The 21,302-nt window shown below is 43.3% G+C and overlaps 1 protein-coding gene across 12 annotated transcripts in view; it reads left to right on the top strand.

The window, feature by feature from the left end:
• LOC135902051 (poly(rC)-binding protein 3-like) overlaps positions 1 to 20,968 on the top strand; it is a 458,527-nt gene extending 437,559 nt beyond the window's left edge. For 11 of the 12 annotated variants that reach the window (XM_065431948.1, XM_070537070.1, XM_065431942.1 and 8 more), the window contains one exon: positions 629 to 7,527. In XM_065431948.1, coding sequence (XP_065288020.1) covers positions 629 to 971 — 343 coding nt within the window. In that variant the 3' untranslated portion in view covers positions 972 to 7,527. Of the gene's footprint in view, positions 1 to 628; positions 7,528 to 9,726; positions 9,784 to 10,954 lie in introns of those variants that run through there. The other variant, XM_065431947.1, reaches the window with a different exon arrangement.
• Positions 20,969 to 21,302: the final 334 nt, after the last annotated feature.

Below are 21,302 nucleotides of genomic sequence, written 5' to 3'. Positions count from 1 at the left end.
TGTTTTTATTTGGTTAGATTTTTATTTATTTTTTTGTCATCCTTTTTATGATTTTTTGACCATCCAGATTTTTCTCTAATCCAGAAACTCCTCCTTTTTTTCTTCCCATCTTACCTTCCCCTACACCTACTTCTCTCCACACGATTCCTTTTTAACGGTCTCTCAACTCTATCTGCTCATTTCTGCTTTATTAACTCACTCTTTTTTGATCCACTAATGCCCTTTTCTGTCCCGCCTGCATTCTAATGTACCGTCTCCACTAAAAACAAAAAAAAAATATTCTTTTTGTTTTGTCTCTTTGCCCATTTGGCAATTCACCTTCTTGCTCTGCCCTGGTTTCTTGTTTCCATTACACACCTCCTGTCCCACCGCTCCTTTCCCACCCTCCCTCCCATGCTATTCCTGTTTTGATCTCTTCCTTGGCCGGCCATTTTCCCTTCTCCACCAACCCTCTTTTTTTTTCCCTGCCCACTCTTTTCTTATTCTCATCCTTTCCCTCGTCCCCTGCCCTCTGCTCCTGTTCTGTTTTGATCCTTTCCTGACCAACCATTTCGCCTTCCCCGTTTTTCTTTTCTCCCCCTCTCCCCCACCCCCTTTTGTCTTTTTTTTTTTCTCCATATCTCTGCAGCATGGAACTGCATAAGAACCTGACCCTTGACCTGAGCGCGACCCACCCGGCCTCTGGGCCCCCCACCAACTCGCCCACCCCTCCGAGCCCCCTGGCAATCCCGCTCAGCCAACTGGTGAAACCCGCCAGTGCCGCTGCTGCTGCCGCCGCTGCCCCGCTTGCCCTGCTGGCCACCGAACTGAACAACCTTTCCTCGGCGGCGGGCCAGGGCCGAAAGGGCCTCACTGCCAAAATTCGAGCCTCTGCGTCGGCTGCCACCACCACGGCCGCTGCCGCGGCCACCGGCGCCTCCTCCCATAATGGCAGCAAGAAGTCTGAGCGAAACAAGTTCTCCCCTTACTGAGAGACCTCGGGGAGATGGGGGGGCGACAGCGCCCCACTTGCTCGCTCACCCCCCCACCACACTCTTTCTCACTCCTTCTCTCCCATCTGTTGTGTCATCCACCTCTTTTTTTTTTTCCATTTCTTCTTCCCACCCTCCCCTTGTCTTGTACACGGCAATGAAACACATGTGAGGCACATGAGGCCAATGGAGGTGGGAGTTCAGGTTAGGGCCCTGGGGTGACGCACCCCACTGCCGAACGCTGTCTCGCTGGTTTGCTGCTCTTTGTTTTTTTTTTTTTTTTGTCAAAAAGATGCGCAAAGCAATAGGCACTGCGAGGTCTCGGCACAGTGAAGCTTCAGGTACACTTTGTCACCAGCCCGTGTCGCACATATCGTGCCAATTCTTTTTTTTTTCATTTCCTCGTCCAGTGCAACTTAACAAAATTGGATGTGAACTGTACTTTCTGGGCTGAGCCCTCCGAGACCTTTATTTCTTTTTCTGCCACCATGAAACTATGCTTATCTACTCGCATAATCGGCCATTTTTACCTTTTCGTTGCTCTTATTTACCAGCGTTCTTTCCTTTATTTTTGCTTTACTGATTCATTGCCGACTCTGGTCGATGCGCAGTGTAGAGGCACTTTCTAATGCTCCCATGGTTGTGAGCAGCCTCGTTGATTCATTGCTTTTATTGGTCGAACAAGTGCCAATCATCCTCAGCTGCATTTTTACAAATTTTATTACACACGATAGTTTTGCATGAGAAATTCAGCTGTGCCAACCCATGTGGCTAGTAAACTGAGATCTGAAAAACGGAGAGCACTTGTGTGTTGTTTAAGGGTGATCATACTGAAAGAGAGCAACAGATGACCTCGACAATTATGCTTCCAACCGAGACAGTGTGGTTGATGGAGACTTGTTTCTTTCGCTGTCGGCAAAACCAGTCGCAAGCAGTTGGGCAGTGGGGTGATTTGCTCCTTTGTTTTGTCTGTTCTCATTGACCAATGTGAAGGGTACATTTCTGGAATCTGTGCAGAGACTGTTGCGAAAAGAACTGTGTGGCAAGAGGAAAATATTGTCGCGGTGGTGGCTCGGGGGACTGTTGAGCGTGGGGCGAGTGGTGATTGTGTTTGCTCGGTGAATGCGTGTGGCTCGGTTGTGTTCAGTGGTGCCCTCACGAAGAGGACAGAGCAGGAGGGAGGTGGTGTCATCATCTTTCTTTGTGTGCAATGGCTGTGGCATTTTCTCGTGTTTTTTTTTTCTTTCTTCAGTATTGCTTGTTTCTCATGTTGTTGTTGTTCACCAAAGATCTTTTTATTCTGGTGTACAGGATGACACGCACGCGGTGTTATTAGTGGTCCTTGTACAGCCAGGTTATTATTATACTACTGTGGCAGAACGAGTGCGTTTGCCAGCAGCAGCAGCTTTGGACACATGCCTTTGCTTTAACTACACGTGTTTATGTGATTAGCTCGTGCTTTTTAACCCTGTTTTGTTGGAGTTCGTCTCTTTTCCCTGTGGCCGAGGGAAATGGTCAACTCAGTGGCATAGGCAGCCATGTTTTTCACCCAGCAAAGGCATTAGCATTTGTCTTTTTTGTTTGTTTGTTAGATACTTTCCTCTCACCCCCCCACCCCCTTGTTTTTGTACACTCGTGGACACGGAGAGATCCAGACATATATTGTGCCATTCTTATCCTCAAGCGTACATGGCAAGAATGCTGTACTACTATGACCACCACAATGTAGGGACGTAGCTGCAGTTTAAAGGACTCTTGGGAGAAGACGACGTTTCGGAGCAATGCGTGCATTCAGTGCTGCAGACATATCAGGAGAGCGGCCTCTTGGAAACAAGGCATTATCCGCAGCGTGCACCAGCTCTGGTGGCCACATTAATTTAGCAGAAGACTGTGGCAAACACCGGGCAGTAATGGGAGAGAACCATAGGTCCTCCCCAACTTCATGTTACAAGCAGCCTGATGCAGGAAGCAATCAAGTTAGAGAACTTGAATTTTTTTCTCATTCTTGAGGTACAAGTGTTAGCTAGTCGAGATTTTATTTTTTTGGCCTAATATGACCGCTAGGTGCAAAGTGCATGTGTTTATCAGTGCAGAATTGTGCATTTTTATTCCCTTTTTTTTTTTTTAGTGGTAGGTGTTGGTCTTATTCTCGTTGTTGATATCCGGAGAAAAGGAAACCTTGTTGTATCATAGTCTGTTTGACTGCTGTAATATTAATAATAATAATAATAATAATAATATCCACGTTCTAAGTCACATGACTCGAGTATCTTGGTGTGTTAAGCTAACCCTGCACCTTCATCTCTTGAGAGAAACCCCCTGCACATTTCAATATCCTCGTGCGACATACTCCCGGCTGTGTGTAGATATTGCAGATCAGGGTATCGCCGAATGCTCTGATGTCCGTGGTATTTGACACTGTTGGAGGAGATTTATTGTTTTTTTAATTATTATTATTCTAATTATTATGTACATAGCATACATTCTTTTCTATTTCTTTCCCCCTCTTTTCTCTTTCCTACCATTCTCATTTTCTTTTTCTGCGCTACGTACAAACCATTAGAAGTGAAGTGGATAAGTCTATTTTCAGTATTTCTATTTGTGGAAAGTCAACAGGTAGCCCTACGGCCATCATTCTTTTCTGTTCAGCTTAAGATTCACTGGCTTGGTCTCGTGACAATGTGGCATAATCGTTCGTCAACTTCACATGCCTTGATTACTGGAAAAATGAGATGATCTGAAGTTACAAATATGCTTTCTCAGCTTTAACTAGAAAAGGCAGTTAATTGACAGATTCAGGTAGCTTAAAAGCCTTGTGCATGGAATTTTACTGATGCTGATTATAAGCGAGTTGTTTCAGCAAGGACTGCCACCAGTTGCTAAAAAAATTAGCAGTTTACAGACGAAAGTGATCATTTTTCGATAAACATTTTTACTGCCAGCAGACGACAGAAAGAACACGTTGACAACACACTTCCTCCCGTCTTTATCTGCTGGCACTAAAATTGTTTTCCAAGTTAGAGTAGCAACATGCCCAACATGCAGCAATGATCATTTTTGTTTGCATTCATATATAGCTGTGGAGGAGGCAAACAATAATTTTTATTATTGACTTAAGCAGTGCAACTAGTAAAGTGCAGCTGGTCTTTACTTAAGGTTTCCTCACTTAATGGGCATCCTGAGGCTTGCATCAGTTCTGAATACGTGTCGCTAGGCTTTCAATTATATACTTTGGTGGTTTTGCTCGAAGCCTTCCTTGAACAATGTTGGATGAAGACGTCTAGGACACCTGTGTTAATATTTGCTTTTTAGAGATGTATATCCTGAAACTGGGTCTTTCTCCACATTCATACTAGCGGTGGACACACCTCGAGTGCAGAGTGGATTAAATTCCAGAACTGCAGTATATCCACAAATGGCACTAAATAATTAGCTAATTAAGGCATTAAAGTAATAAGAGAATGTGTTGGTATTTACTGCTTGATATATGTTTCTCCCAGTGTTTAAAATTAATTTAGCAAAAATTTACGCACCAGAGATTTATAATTATTTTAGCAAATGGAGACAGTTGTTGCCAAGACAGCCCATATAATAACAAACAAACAAACAAACAAAAGTCACATTTTTTATGCCCTCTGCTTTAGTTTCCACAGTGTCATTATGTGCCGTGTATTATACTACGTAAACTGTGAGGCTGTTGTCAGTGGAACTCTGGTGCAAGGCTTTTCATCATTCCATGAAGAGGCACTTTGACAGTGATGAGTACTCATTTGGCATACATCGTAATTGAAACAAAAGCTTCTGTTTTTTGCCAAGAGGAGCATTGCATTGGCTGATAGCTGTGAGTCGCCTTCCCGGGGCAGTTGCAGCTCCTCGGCTCACTTTCACCTGCGAACAGGACCTGTAAGGTCAGCTTGCTGCTGTAGCAGCAGCAGCAGCAGCAGCAGCAGCAGCAGCAGCCCAAACGGCTTGCTGAGTGCCGTCGGTCTGTGCCGCAGAGTTCAGGCCGTGGGAGTGGCTCACTTGTGATGTGGTCAGTCAAAATGAGTGTTTTGTAAATCTGTAGATGTTTGGACAGATCACACTATACACAGCAAAACATATCTCCTTTTGGAAAGGTGTTTGCGACATTGACTTGACGAGCCTGGCCAGTGGTAGCTTTCCATAGTTCTCAAACAGTTCAGAAAATGGCAGACACAGAGAAGGACAGATGTTTAGTGTGTCATTTCAGCTTCTCTTGTTGCTAACGCAGCTGGTGTAGAATGCTTGAGAGGGGAGATCGATTGATGTCATAGTTGAAATTTCGTATGTGCAATATTTATTTTTGTGACACGCGTCCCAGGTAGCAGTGAAAGCAGGGCCGCCGAAGGCCTAACGTTGTACCAATGTTCACTGTATAGCCTGTATGACTCGATGTTATGTCTATTAGGGCTATGGTCTCTTAAGTTGTTCAGGGTGCCACCAAAAAGACCTAATGTTGGGTCTATGTTGGCCCTATTTCTTGTGCTGCTGGGGATGCACGCATTCTAGGCTGCAGTTTCCACGTGAGCATTGCACAACGTTCACTTCTGTGTCTGGCTCAGGGTTGCTTGTTTCATCATTGTTTTCATAAAAAGGCAGTTTCCCTATGAACACTGAGAGCATAAATTGTGCAAATGGCATTTTAGTTGCTTTTATTTTACTGCTACTAGAAGCTATCTCAAATATATGGGTCAGAAGATGTTTCCCTGGCCCCATTTTGTGGAAGTGAAGAGATCTTTTGAGACCACAAACAGGCTTTCAGGTGTATGTCGCAGGCAGCTTGTATAATTAGCTGTACATCTCAAGCCTTCCCTCTTGCCTCTATTCTTAGCTTCTCCTTCTTTGTTTCTTCTTTGCTTGTTTTTTTGTCAGTAGGACTAGAAATACTGTTAAGTGCTTTACAGTTCTTGTAGTGATTTGCATTGATCATGATATAAAGTTGTGAAAATGCCAAGCAGATGGCAAAGAAGACCCATACCTTTCCATTGTAGAATAATCATTTTTCTGAAGCATATATTAAAGATGCTGTAATATCGATACTTGTACAATGTCATCATTTCCTTGCTTCACTCTGTGAAGTGTACTAGCATTCGACACCACTGTTTTGAGGCCTTGGCGTATAATTAGCACGTAAAAAATGCTTAATTTCAGCAAGCAACAAAACAGTGTCACAATTACACGTTGTCACTGTTGTTTGAGTCCACTATATGCATTTCTCATGAAAATCTAAGGTTATTCATTATAAAATTAATGATTGGCAAGCACCAGCTGAATATATCGTGGAACAGAGAAAAGTAAATAAGCACGTCGTTGTAATGTACCAAGGAAGAACACCTTCAGAATTTAAATATCAATCTTGCTTACCAACCTTGCTGATATTTAGTTCTTCATAATTGAGCAGTCTCTACAGTTAAAATCATTGAAAAAAAAAAGTGGTGTTTGAAAATGGGCTTGTTCAAGTACCACTACTACTATATCTTGAAAAAAAAAATTATCACACAGTACATTTTCACATTATTTAAGTGAATTGGTGAAACAGTGTTTATTTGGTACAAGCATGAATTACAAACTTTAATACTTTAAAGCTTTACTGTGTCAGCAAGATCCTCATGACAATGAGACCATATATTATGTACACTTATACATAAGGTCCTTAGTCTTCAGGTAAAACATGGCATTTATTTTTGCTCTCTGATCAAGTTTTACAAAAGTTGGGGAACCAGATTTCTCCCTGTCGTATCACCCTTTCTGAAAGAGTAAGAATAAATGCAGATGTTACAAAGTCTGTGAACATGCCCGCCATGTTTGAGCAAGTGTCTAGATATATTAAAAATATTAATCCAATGTAAATATGATTGCGTTTCCTTTTTGGTTAACAGCCAACCAAAAAACGGTATAGTATACGCAGCGCCTGTTGGCCTTGAGTGAACGAAAGCTTGTTGGCCGTTTTAGTAGCCATATAAATTGCATGAATACACCAGCGTCACATCACAGATCCCTGCATTTCGCACACATGTTAACAGTGGTGATATGCTAGGAAGCGAATGCTATGTTATTCAGCATTACGAACGGTAGCCTTGACATTGAGAGCATGTTTTCTGAACTAAGGTACGTTCAAAGATGTATTGCAGATTGAACTGGTTGGTGTTCCATTAGTTTTGTTGCAAGAGCGTATAGAGCAGAGTAGTGAAACAAGTTGACAAAAATGAATGGCCTGACAGGTCTGGGATGGACAGAGAAATGCACAAAAATTTGCATGGTGTTGCACACAAACAAGGACTTGAAAGGTCAGGAAATGCATCGCACGTCTTAAGAAGCATGCCTGTGGGATTGTCAAAGACATTCAAGGGATTGCCCAAGACGTTCCTATTTGTTGTTTTTGTTTAAGTGATTTATTCTAAAAGCTTAAATAATGCCTGATAATGAGGATTTGTGTAGATAAATTCATCGCACGACTTGCGAGCAGCTCTCTTTGTCGTTATGTTTCTGTCAGTGATCTTGCTTGTGTAAATAAAATGTTTTGTGTCCAAGAGGAGACCACTGCCTGTGTTATTCGTTTGTGGCAGTCACCAGAAAACTTCTGAAATTTGGGCTGCCAGACAACAAAAAACACAATTTCTTCCCGGTCTTCCTTTTTAAAAATAACATCACAGACTTTCTAAACAGATATAACCTAAAAACAAACTTATATACTATAACAACTATGTATACTATAACTATATTATATAACTGTAACTATAGTATACTATAACAACTAGGGCATATTCTGCAAAGGATCTGCTATCTCAATGGCAACTTGAAAAAAATTTACAAAAGCAAGGCCAATGCAAACAAGTGGCGTCTCTCATGCAAACATTTGTACTGCAGTATTGCACAGCTTTTAAAAATTCTGCATGTACTTGCACGTCAGAAGAGATGCATTCACAAATTAACCTTCTGCCTGTTCCTTCAATGCTTCCAGTCAGATGCACAATTATTCTCTTGCATAACCAGAAATTACAAAGTTGTGTGCAGTGATACACAAAGTGAACTGCTGTGACCAGTAAATCATTTGCCAGAGCACGTAGAACAAAGCATTATCCGCAGTGATACACGAAGGGGGCTATTGTGACCAGTGGATCATGATACATGTTGCCCACCATGGTGGCATAGTGGCGTTGGCATTGTGCAGCGAACTACAGGGATGTGGGATCAGATCCCAGCCACCACGGCCACATTTGGTGGGGGCGAAATGCAAAGAAAAAGCCCATGTACCGTGCATTATGTGCACATTAAAGAGCCCGAGGTGATCAAAATAAATCCACAGTCCCCCACTATGGTGTATCTCATAATCATATCGTGGTTTTGGCACATAGAATTCCAGAATTTAATTTAATGACGCATGTTGTGGTACAAAATGTTGTCCAGAGATAAACTCTACTACTATGACCAGTGAATCGCTTACCAAAGCATGATACAGGTCACAGTTAAAAGCATTATTCTCAGTGATACACAATATGTTCTCAACGACTCACAGTGATGTACAAAACACACATTCTGGTCAAATATGCACATCCTGTGTTTTCTTTCTAAATTTATTTGTTCTATTTAAAGCAATAATATCACACTCAATATGAGTTGAAACATGGGAGCCATATCACTCACTGCAGCTATGCTATGTCCTGCTATAACTTGGATGGAAAACAAGTCTTTATTGGATTCAATGTTTGCCTTTAAGAGGAAGCTTTAACTTGGGACCAGCTCCGATGTTATCTTGTTCAAATACATGCGAAGCGCTGAAATTCTTTTACAAGACAACTGCTGTGCTGATTTGAATACAATGTCTCGCATTCAAGAGAGGAAGGTAAATTCTAGGTACTCCAGAAAGCAGAATTTTAATTTAGTGCCTGGAATTTTATTGAAACTTCTAAAGCCTGGTAAATTTAAAAGAAATTAAAGCATGAAGTTTAGAAATCCGTAACTCTGCACTAAAAACAAATATCACCGTTCTGTAAGCTGCATATGTTCGAGTTTCTAGAAGGGACAAACTTTATATGTGAATTTATAGGTTATATGAAGTTGTTCCGATGTTTACAAAGGTTATGCAAAAGTCCTGCTCACAAATTTGTGGTGTAGTCAGGAATGATGCATAATAATCAGCTTTCTTTGCCTTAGATATATTGTTAGGTGCAGCTTACAGAATTGCGATATGATTTATGACTGCTAAGTTATAGAGTTGTAAACATGGTAATGGGGGTTACTTGAATGTTTGTTATTGTCAAGATTTAAAAATTGGTGGCCTAAATAAACAATCTGCTTCCTAAAGTCACTACAATTTTTTTTTAGGTGTTACAAACCTCATCAAAATTGGGTGCAGTATTTACCGAGAAAAATGGCTTCTTCGTTGTTGTGTATTCAGAGAGGAGCTCGCAAGCTAACGCTTCCTCTTAAAGTGTCTTTAAAACTAACACACAGATGCTGGGCAGTGCCACATCAAAAAAGCATTAAAAGTTATTTCCACTCAGCTTCTGCTAGTTGCTCGAGCTTTGTAGCAGTTTGTAGCATGTCAAATTGTGGTTTGTGGCATGTGAACACTATTGAACAAGGACGTGCTGTTTCCTCATTGATTTTGCTCAAGTGACTTGTGACAGAATTGTACTTGCCTTTGGTATTACTAACAGCCAGTGTCCTGGACATGGTCAAGGACAAAACACTAAAGAAAATTTTTTTTTCTCCACTCTTTTCTGTTCTGCAGCATTCAGAATGCTCAGCTACCTTTGCTCTGGAAGAACATGGCCGTCGCTCCGCTGAAGTAAGTCATCTTTGTTAATTTGTTTCAGGCATACTCTCACATGGTCGAATTTTTCTTTCCTCTTTCGTTTGCAATCTCCAGTGTTTAGTTGAAGGCAGGAAGGTAATCACGTAAAATTGCAGCAGGTAATGCTAACAAACAGGTTTATAATTTTTTCCGTTAGCTACGATGGCTCAGCGGCTATGGCGTTCGGCTGCCGAACGCAAGGTTTAGGGATTCAATTCCTGGCGTCTGTGGTCGCATTTTGATGGAGGTGAAATGCAAAAACTCTCAGTACTTAGATTTATGGGCACGTTTTGGAAACAAGGTGGCCAAAAAATTAACCGGGAGCCCTGCTCTGCAGTCAAATTTTACCAAAGCATGCACGAGTAGAACAAGTTATTTGATATAATGGAGTACTAAATATAAAATTCCAAATGTTAATGCGATTGGCATTCTTTACGGGCTTCACCCAGTTTGCGGTATGTCTGTCTGTCTGTGTCTGTCCGCACTAACCCCTTTCACGCCAACTTGGGTCACGGGGTAGTCCATGGTCTAATGGGTGGAGCATCGGGCTGCTGTCCTGAGGGAACCGGGTTTGAAACCGACGGTCGCACCAACTTTGGTAACTGGGTATGTGACACTCTTCAGTGAACCTCTTTCGCACCAGTTTGGGTTACCGGGTACCTACCGCTCTTTAGCGACAAGAAAAAAAAAAAAAAAGCCCTTTAACATTTCTTTGGTGCTGGGTGGGATCGAACCGGCATCATATGTAATGAGATGCGCCACGCACAGACATCGCGGCGGTGCCCCAAGATGGTGCGGCGTGTCCAGAGGGAAGCGTGAGAGAGGAGCGTAGTGTACACCTCATACAAGACGCATTTTGGCAGTAACTTAACGGTGGTGTCGCTACGTTGCTTCAATGCTAATCGCATTAATGTTGACAGTCATCACTCAATGGTTCCTCCTGAATTTTTTTTTTCTTTTCCTGATATCCTATCTTTTCCTTTGTTTGCCTATAGTAAATTTCGGATAAAATGAAAATATTTTTGTCTTGGATGCGCTATCATTATAACAAGGTTCAGCTGTTCAGCACTCCTCAGAGCTTCAGTGCTGCTTTAGGATGTAAAACCCAATAAATCAAAAACACTTAATTCAGAATGTCTGCCTCTCTTTTCTTTTACTTTTCCAGCTGATCTCTCTCTGTGCCTCTCATTGGAGGAGCTCCAGAGGTTACCACCATTCTTCCCGCTACTTAAAAGAAGAGAGCAAGACCCCAGTATTGTCCTGAAGCAAGCGGATGACATGTGGATCCACATCTCATGGCAACCAGGCTTGTAAACACACACACACACCAACAACCATCCTGTTCCCCACTCCCCTTGGACGCGAGCAAACGCGCTCATTCGGCGTGTCGCGATGGCTTGGAACTCTTCTCGTCAAGCGTGTACCTTTTTTTGTCACTTGCTGCACTGAGCCTACAAAACTGCACGTAGCAGGTGCGTTGCACCGTTTGTTCCTTGTGCACTGTTCTCCGACAAACCAGCACTGCACCCTAGCTGCAACACAGGATACCGATCTCGTTTTTTTTTTTAACATATTTACCAGTGTGCAGGCTACTGTAACTATTTCATTTACTCCTGGACTTTACTCTAGAATGTAGCAGAGGACATGAATTGTACGTGTCTGATATTTTTTTTTTCCCTTACGTGCGCATGTGATACGGGTTTTGTGCAACGTGGTCAATCATGTAGGTTGAGACATGGCCATGCTAACAATTCTTACTAGACAGCAGCGTGTGCAGTTGAGAAACTCTTGAATTCTCTCTTCTCTCTGTGGCCATAGAATTATTGTTTGTAAACCACCAGAGATGAGCACATTGTCAGTGTGTGTGTGTGTGTGTGTGCTGTCTTTATTTACTTCTGCACAGGCATGGTTGTGTGTCAGTCTGCAGAAAGTTTGACGAGTATTGAACATTTCATCTTGGATATTTTTGCTATATTTCTGCTGCCATTAGTGAAAAACAATGTCAACTGTATGGGTGCACAAAGTGACAGTTCACAATTTGGTGCCAAACTTCCATGTATACTGCAGTTTTTGCTCGTAGGCACAAATAATGTATAGATGTTTTAGTTTTCATTTACTTTTTCTTTTTGTTCTTTATAACAAGCTGCTGTTTTTATTGATTAGTTGTCCTGATACAGACATTTTACAAGTGAGGTTTGGATAGTTTCGGTGTGCAGCTGCTACAGCTGATCTTAATAACAGTTGCTTACGTTGAACTTTGTGGGCTCTGGGTGGACATATTTAGGGGGTGTGAGAGGGGTCAATGTCCTGCAGCATATATGCGGTGCCATCTTTGATTACAAGAAAGCAGAAAGAATACCTTCAAGCTTTGGCATTAATGCTGCACAATATTGCTTAATCACACATACAGCTGACTTCCTCAAAAAGGTCTTTTTAATGGCAATAATGCACTCAAGTGTGCTACAGGGCTTTTGTTCGTTTTGGCACTCGCATTCTAGCTGACCAAGCTGTCTTAAACCTATTTTGGGTGTAGTGTCTCGAAGTGGCACTTCACAACTTTAAAGCTAGATCCTCATTTCCTCCATTGTGTTGTTATTAACGTTTATTGTTGTGAGATTTGATTATTTTTATGGTATGGTAGCAACTGATTAATAAGGTACATCCTTGTTTGGATATAAGTTGCAACACAGTGTCCATATGGGAGATGACAGGTTATATATGCAAGTGCAAGGTTAAATAACCAGCCAATATTTGGGGGGTACTGGATGATGAGCCAGTGCCACATTTAAAAAAAAGCTGTGCTCACAAAAGCAGCTGAACATGAAGTAGTGAGCAGTGTAGCAGCTTTTATTGTGAATTTTTATTCTCATGGAAAACATTCTTTATTGCATTAAGAAACATGAGTCACATTACACTTGCATTCATGATTATATACTGCATCTTTTATTTATAAAAGTAGACATCCTTGTTTCAGAGTGGTTATCAGTGCTGTCAGCCAGATTAGCATGATGGCGCTAAGCATTGTGAGGGATCTTATTTGCAAATTCTTTGTTAGTGGTCACAATTTTTGTCTTGTAAAGAACATCTGCGTATTAACTCACTGTACTGCATTGACTGCTACAGCCATTAATGCCAGGTCATTTTTGTTTTAAGGCATGCACGTGGTGTATCAGCCAGTTCCACAAAGCTTATTTTACACAAGGTTCAACTTCGAAGTGATGCCACGATGCAATCTATGAGCAATCTGTTCAGTTTTGCGAATGTTAGCAAGAATTGGGTGTTAGAAGCCAAACATATCAAGTGCTGAATGCCAAGCAAGAACGTAGACAAAGTTGTACAGCAGACATTGTGTGCTGTATGACATTTAAGAAGGATGTGCCTCTGTTCTTGTGTAGTGTCTAGAGTTCTCCCTGAGCGCAAGGTAAACCAGAGTAGGCTAGATTTTCTAGTTCAACCTCCGTGAATGATATATCAGTTGTATAATCCACATTGACGTGCATGCCATTCGAGTCAAACAATGCGAAAAGTTTGCCACTTGCCGTGTTGTATGCTCCAATTCACACGGAACATTTAAAGAGGAGAACTATTGTCATTTATTAGATGCATGTAGTTTGAGCTTAGTAATTTGTGGTTACTGTTATTATTTTATTTTTGTTACTCAGCACAGATTGACATTATAGGTTACACTTATTGAAGTTAATTTGTCGGCTACGGATATGCCAGCGGTAATGTTGAGGCTGAAGCGTAACGAAGCGACATGGTGAACATTATCTGTGTGAGGTTTGCAACTGCGAAGACACATATCAGGAGGGCGAGATGTATCATTTTACTTTGATACAATGCTTAAGGATGGCAAGAGGTGCAGGCCTCAGTGAGTGCTGCTTTAATAATAATTGCAAAGTAAGCCAGACAGTGTCACAAATGCAAATGGAAAAACCCTATCCCAAAAGACATCTAACAGCCCATGTTTTAACGAACAAAAGGCATATCCTTGGAACAAGTGCAGAATGACGTTGACTTTATTATTATTTTATATTTTTTTTACTATCTCCTTAGTCTCACACTGGCATAATTCCTCAGTCTTGGATGGCCTCGTTTGCCATTGAAACACCCTTCATCTTGTAAATTTTTCTATACACATGAAGTATATATATATGAATATATATGAGATAGTATATGTATACAATGGAAACGTCACTACAGTCAAACTATGCACTTTCATAAATGTACAAAATGAGAGATACAAGACCGGGCAGCATATTCTGTAGAACTCAAACCTGCTTTGTTTGTTGTATGGCTCCTTGTTTTCTTGCGTCTTTAGTAGTCCACGCCTTCAGGTGACGCCTTACTGGAGAAATCTGAACACTCTTTCTCCTCTTTTAGATCCTTGTTTTGTCCGCATACAGAAGTAGCAACAAAGAATTCAGAGAACCTTAAGCTAGTATTCACTAACATTGTGTGCCAATGACTAAGTTTCCATGTGTTCTTCGTTTTTTCTACAGGTTTTGTTAATGATTATAAGGTTAATGCTTGCTGTTCTTTGTTCTCTCTTTTTTTTCATCAGGCTACCTTTTCTTGCATGATACTTAGTGCTTCTCTTAAGTATAAGAAATCGAAACTTATGGTTAGTCTAACAGCTAGCACGCTGAGAACTAGTTTCCTTAGGATACGCTTTGTTTGATATACCAGCTTCCTAGCATCCCTTTGTTGTGTGTTGTGTCAGCAGATGATGCGAGCCCCAAATTTGGCCCAGGTGTATGCCTTGTCATTGTAGTGTGCACTCAAACCAGAAGTCTGCAGATGAGGACCATGTGTAGTTTGTTTTTTATGGTGCTAGAGCAACGTCATACTGACCCCTCCAAGGCAAATGCTGATTGCAGAAGAAAAAAAAAAGAGAGAGAAAAAGGTGTTGCTATTCTAGTCTCTGTTTCTGATTTGTCACAGTGGCAGCGTCATTCTAATTTTACTTGTACCTACCAAGAATGGCATGTGTGTTACGCTACTTTAAGGAACCAGTTGGTATGAGTCAGCATTATGCAGTAGCTAGTGCAGTCACTCTGTCGCCTAGTTGTCTTGAAGCGTACTTATCTGCATCATGTGCCATTTGGAGTTAGCAAAGAAAAAAAAAGAAAGAACGATCTCATGCAATGCAATGCCAAGATTTTATTCTTAATTGTACATTTGTTGCACTAGATCTCACCAGTAATACTGATTCAGCTTTGTGCCTCCATACTCTTTCTTTTCTTTTATAAGCCAACCACCTCAGAAGGTCATGTAACTTTTGAGAAAACTGTTACAACATAAAGCGTCATCTTCAGATAGTTCACAAACCCTCTAGACGAGGTGCTTTTGGGAGCTCAAAGCTGTTATACTTCGCATAGTATGTTCACTGGCAAAGTATCTTTGTAGTTTTATGCTTTTGAAACATTTGCGGAAGTGTTGTGGCAGCTGCAAGCTTTCCTGTTCACCATAATTCTGCGAGTACTTTCTTCCCCGCTGTAACTGACCTTTGACCCCCTCGTCACGTGCTTGCTCTCTCTCGATTTTGTGCCACTTCAATCCTTTGCAACATGTATAAGTCAATAATGAGATGTTTGAGCCGTGCTTGAAATATTGTTGACTGCACCGTTTTACATTCTTGCACTGCGTGCCCTTGAGGCTCGCCTGCGTTGTCTGTTTTTGTGATAAAGTGGTTAATTCGTAGCGTTTAATGGAGTTTTTGATCTCATACATTGAACCTTAGCGAGCTAAATGTCATTTGTGAAGGGCAAACGCTTGTTTTATTTTATTTCCCCTTGTGTCCACTTATTCTCTCACTCAGTCAATAACATATCACATACTATGCAGCACAGACTTGCAATACACGTAGGGCGGTGATTTCGTTTGCTACAGAGGTAATATGCCTTTATGTTATCCAGTATTTCAATTTGAAGTGAACATCTGCTCTTTCTTTTTGCCTTCCTTGTACCAAGCACTAGAGCAATAGTAGCACTGCTTTCTTATAGTCTTGATGCGACCATTGATTACAAGTATTGTGGAATTTCCGTCAGCCCGTACTGTGGGCATAGTGGGGAAGTGTGTGCACCACCGCCAGTGAAAAATGAAAGAAGACGAGTGAGAGGGCCCGACAAAGCAAACCTTGTAGGCGCGTTGTTGTAACCGCGATTAGTGCGATAACGCCGCGCAAGCATGCATATATAGACGGAACGGGCTTTTTGCCATATGCAGATTGTCATTGCAACGTGGCTCGAGCTGTGCACGACGGCTCTCGGGGTAAAGGCAGACACAGCGGTGTTTCTTTGAGGCCACCGAATTATGCAGACGCATAGCTGCCAATTTCACATGAGCATTTACGCGAGCACGGGAATGCGCCCACTTCTTTATTTGTATTTTTCTTTTTCTCTTTATCTTTTTCTTACGAACCCATACCCGACGAGCAGAGTAACCCTTTCTTGGAAGCTCTCTTTACCACAGGCATACTGTTTTTGCGGGAAAGCATTCCATACTTTTTGCAGGCAACCTTGATGATGCCGTTTGCCTTTCCCTCCCCCCATTTTTTTTTTCTTTTTGAAATACTCACACAGTTTCTGCCGTTTTATTTTGGTTTTCGCTTCGATAAAGGATTTCGCAGTGCATAAAAAAGCGCAAAGGTTGTATTCAATGACTATGTTAAATGCTCAACATTGATTGCTCCGTCGTTCTCGCAGTGTTTTCCTTCGAACACGTGTTCTCCAGTTGATTGACGTTTGTCGTTGTCGCAGTGCGCAGGAGTCACTTCATTTTTCTCTGTCTGCACGCGTGTGTGTGTGTGTGATGCTTTACAGGTATATTTAATTGTTCTGTGATAACAAGTTTACTGAGGCGCTGTGCGTGGTATGTTTGTTGTTATTTTGACGCATAACAATTAAACGTTTTCTTTTTTTTTTCCCAACGCAAGCACAAAGCTAGGGCTAAGTTTATTGTGGCAGTCATTGGGCCGTCGCATGAGGCTGTCACGATGTGCTAACCCACAGCAACGCTTGATCTGTTAGTACTTATTTGTTATTATTAGCCCGTTTAACGCCAGCTTCATTTGTAAGTCGAACGACTGCATTTTCTTTTATTTCCAGAACGTCGCATTTAACGCCGTAGTCAAAGCAAGGTCAAAGGCCAAAAGAAAAAAAAAATCCTTCTCGAGTTTTTTTTTTCTTTTTTTTTTTAATTTGTGAATATATGCACGTGAACTGCGACGTTCGAGCGAAAGGTTGTAGTGCAGGCGGGCCGCTCCGTGGATGACATAGACGGACGCCTCGAGTATCTAGTCAGCGGGCCTACACAGATGTCGTCAGTGCGTGCGCCTAGTGTGTCTGTGAGTGGCTGTTCGTGCTGTGTTGTATCAAGCGCTGATCCGTTGACACCGTGCGCCACGGTCAGTGAAGAAAGCGTGTGCGCATGCGCACTTCGTTCTCTCCGTAACTGTTCTTTTTTTTTTTTAATCGTCTCCGAGGTTTCGGAACGGTGACGACCCCGTTGACGCCGCACTTCGTCGCGATGCGTATTGCAACCGCCGTCTGCCCCATTTTCTTCTTCATTTTGTTTTTGTGCGTGTATTCTTGGCACAGCTTGCGTAGTGCGTGCGTAGGATGTCGCGTACGAGAGCGCGCGCTTGCGGGAAAAGGAAGGCGATCGCCAACGGTGGCGTTGCGTGCGGCCCGGCAGAAAAGAGGGAACCGTTGCAATTTTCCGGACGCGTCGGTCTGGCAGCGTACGGACATCGCTTTCGTCTATGCTCAGTACCGGAACCTTGACCGCTCTCATTTGTCCCGACGCAGGCGTCAAGAGATCAAGCGACCACAGTTATAAATGATAGCTTGCTCCCCCCTTTTACACCGCCCTTTCCAACCGCTCCAAGCAAACTTCGTACACATACACCCGAATCTCACCTTATACCACCAACTTCGTCGCTAGGCGTCGTCTGCGGACCTGCGCTTTATGCTCGAAAACAGTTGTCGCCGAGAGGCCGGTAACGTTGCACACTCGGGCTTTCCGAGTTTCAGGAGAGACGCGGGCGCCGAAAATCGGCTTACGTCATCGCCGCGGCGTCGTCGGTCCTTTCTCGAGTAGGTCACTGGTGTCGTTTGTTGCGGAAACGTCGCACACCCGGCCGCTTTTGAGAAACAGCGGGAAAACCGGCAGTGGCGCCTCCTCCCGCTTTTTTTTTTTTCCGTAATCGTCCCGCAGCAAGCACATTGTCATCGTCTCTTGTTTCCCGCCTCACTCACCCTCCCGCTGATCGTGTCTTTTTTTTTTTTCCGGAAACAGAAAAAAAAGGAAAATGAATATTGAGAAAACAGTCGCCATACTTACGCGCGCGCAGCGCAGTCCTTGTTTCGGGACTGTGGAGACGCGGTAGTCCGAGTCACAGGGTCGCATAGATACACTTGTACAGATCTCGTTTCAAGCCAAAGCTGTTGCCCCTCGCCCGCGTGGTGTTCCGGTATGAAAGAGAGAGAGAAAGAGAAGAAGTGGGGTACAGATATCTCGGGTGCGTTGTCGGTTGAGTTTATATTTTTGTTGACCAGCGGTTATGAACCGCTGCCGACGTGTGATGGAAGTAAGTCTAGAGGGGGGGGCAACGCACTTCAGGTTGTTCTCGCCGCCTTTGCTCTGTGCACCAGTCAGGCGAATGAAACGGCAGAGCAATTCAGGAAGAAAAAAAAAGGCACAGTGGCAATATGAGGAAGGAGCCTTTTTTCCTGCCTGAGCGCAGTGCGTGCAAAGTGAAAAAAAAAAAGGTCTTTTTTGTAGACTGGCTGCGTATCGCTTGCATGTACATTATTAGATCGTACTTTGTTATTGCGTTCTTATTTTTGTAAAAAAGAAAAATGAAAGCGAAGAGCGCGTGTAAAAGCAAAAAAATACACTGCTCAAGAGGCGGAAAGTTTGTTCAAACAATCACTATCGTGTATGACTGTTTCTTTCTTTCTTTCGGCGGGGAGAGTGAGGGACAAAAAAAAAAATGTCACGATGTGTGGCGAAGCAAACGCGACGCTGTGTATAGGATATAGATATGTATCTATATATGTATACTCTCTACACCCACTAAAGAAACACATATCACGCACTTTTTTCACAGTTTGCTCACATATCTTGTCACGTGTGCATGTGCTCGCTATAGCGTGGCGCGGACAACACAGTGAGCTCGAATCTCTCTGCACCGCGGGCCCGCGCCCTATAAGCCAGCGGCCATCTAGAAGTGGAGGCATTTATCAGCGCAGTTAACTGCAGTGCCGTTTCCAGCGACGTCTGGCGGCTTTTACTCATTTGTTGTTTCTTGAAAGGCGCCGCAGAAGCAATTTCAATGGTGAACGCGGCAACGGCAACGTTGACGCACACCTTCGTCGTCGCGTACTAACACCGCGCTTCGCCATAACCTCGCCGTTATGCCGGCCAGAGGGCGCGTACCGCGGAGTATCCGTTTTGTCGGCCCACTACAAGGCGGCCAGTTCGGCCCGCGTTTGTGTACTGTCATCGTGCGCCCTATGGTGGCGCCTGGCGACGCCGCTTTGAAGATGCGTCCGAAATACGCCGCGTGTAGCTGGAAACACGCGACATGTAGTTGTCGCTTTCGGCTAATAGCCTCCGAACAGGCGAGGTTATCAAAGTCTCTGCGTCTGTGCTGGCGTTTATAAGCTGCACAGTGCGCTTCATTTCTCTGCGTTCGTTAGTTTGATTTTCAACGAGACCACTTTTTTTTTCTCTTTTCTTCTTCCGGTTTACTGATCGCCATCAAGAAACTTGGTGCGAGGTAGGAGGCCTCGTTTCAGCGCGATGTTGTAGCATGGCCGTACGTTTTCCGTCGCGTTTCCCGAGACCCATTGACGCAAAGCACAATTTGCTCGAGTTCTACGTGCTGTAAGCTTCTGCTTGTCCTACCGGGGCCAAATTACATCATTGCAGTGTGCTAGGCCAACGACGACGCGACTGAGTTAACGCAACACGATGCCGCTGTATGGGATGAGGACGCGAAAGACAAACTTTGCGTCCACCCTGTACGTGTGACAGTATTTTCTTTCTCTTTTTTCTTTATCGCAGTTCTCGGACATCTCTGAGGGGCTGCAGCTCAAATCATTTGAATGGCTCGCAGTGTTCGCTGGTTTTTAGTTTGCTCACTCGTTCTTCTCGTTGCTGTTTTCTGATTTTGCAATGACGCTTATTTTGCGAATGCCGCGAACGCCGCGCCGGCCCTTGCGAGTATTGCGAACGGCCGGCTAATGCCCGCCATTGCCGTCACGTGGCGCTGGGATGGTCGCCGGTCGCTGGCGGGACGTCGTCTTTCGGGAAAAACGAGAGAATAAGATGACGACGGCCACGACGCCCTGGGTTGTCTTGCCAAAGTGGGCGTGTCGATGCCAAGGTCTCATTTATGCAAAAGAAAAAAAAAGTAATCGTAGTCTGTAAAACCGCAAAACATAGAGACGGAAAGAGGTAGAGCGACGATGACGATGAGGAGAAAATATATAGCGAGAGAGAAAGAGAGAGAAAAAGAAAGGAGGGGGGAGATACAGCAACACATGGGTTCGTTCGTTTCTGTCGAACTTGTTTCACTCATTGTACAGCAGAGGTGATGTGTGTGACTGTGTGTGTGTGCGTGACACGCCAGACGTTTTCTATTGTTATTTATTTGCCGTTTGTTTCTCGTTCTGTCGTCTGCATGATAGCAATGTCTCTCGTTATTCTCAGGAAGCAGACGCCACTAGTCTTACATAGACCGCGCGCGCGGTGAAACCCGCCTGCGTTCGTTTGCACCAGATACTATATCGTGTACACATAGTAGCCGTACTGTTCTACCGTTGATGCACTCCTGTCTTCTTGGGTTTCTCTTGTCACTTTTTTGCCGCTTGTTGTTCCACCGTATTGTGTGTATAACGCGGAGAAGGAAAAAAAATAAGCGCATTAACATTATATACACAGTATTTAAACCCGTATTGATGCGTGGTGTAAAAGACGAGGAGACGAGCACGGATATTTGGTGGATTGTACTTACATCGGCAAAAGAGAGGCGAATAAAAAAAAAGAAACAAAGGAGCAAACAGGCGCCGCTATTTGATGCAATAAACTCTGAGGAAGACGTGTAAGCACCTCGATTTTACTCGTCTCTCGAGGTAATAAAGGAGATATTTATAGATGTTCTTCACGACCTTGTCTCTTGTCTGTGTGAATCGCGTCGTCCCTCCGTCACGTGGGCATGGCCCCGCTGCTGGCGGAGCGGCGCGCCGAGCCAACGCTGCCTGCAGGCAGCCAGCGACGACGAGATCATCTCGATGGAACTCGGCGTCCGAGAAGGGGGAAAAAAAACACACACACATTGCTTGCTTTAAAGGTACGCGAGAGAGTGAGATTAAATAAGTCTAGATTGGCAAGTATAACTAGTTTAACCCTGTAATGGCCAACGTATCACATATGTTGCACTGTTACAGTGCTCCCAGAATTCTCATGTAAACACTCGGAAGTTAACGTGCACAGCCTATAAA

Source organism: Dermacentor albipictus, chromosome 4 (assembly GCF_038994185.2).
Source record: "Dermacentor albipictus isolate Rhodes 1998 colony chromosome 4, USDA_Dalb.pri_finalv2, whole genome shotgun sequence".
NCBI classification, from domain to species: Eukaryota; Metazoa; Arthropoda; class Arachnida; order Ixodida; family Ixodidae; genus Dermacentor; species Dermacentor albipictus.
The sequence above is the reverse complement of the archived record's forward strand: the minus strand, read 5'-3'. Positions and strand labels throughout refer to the sequence as shown.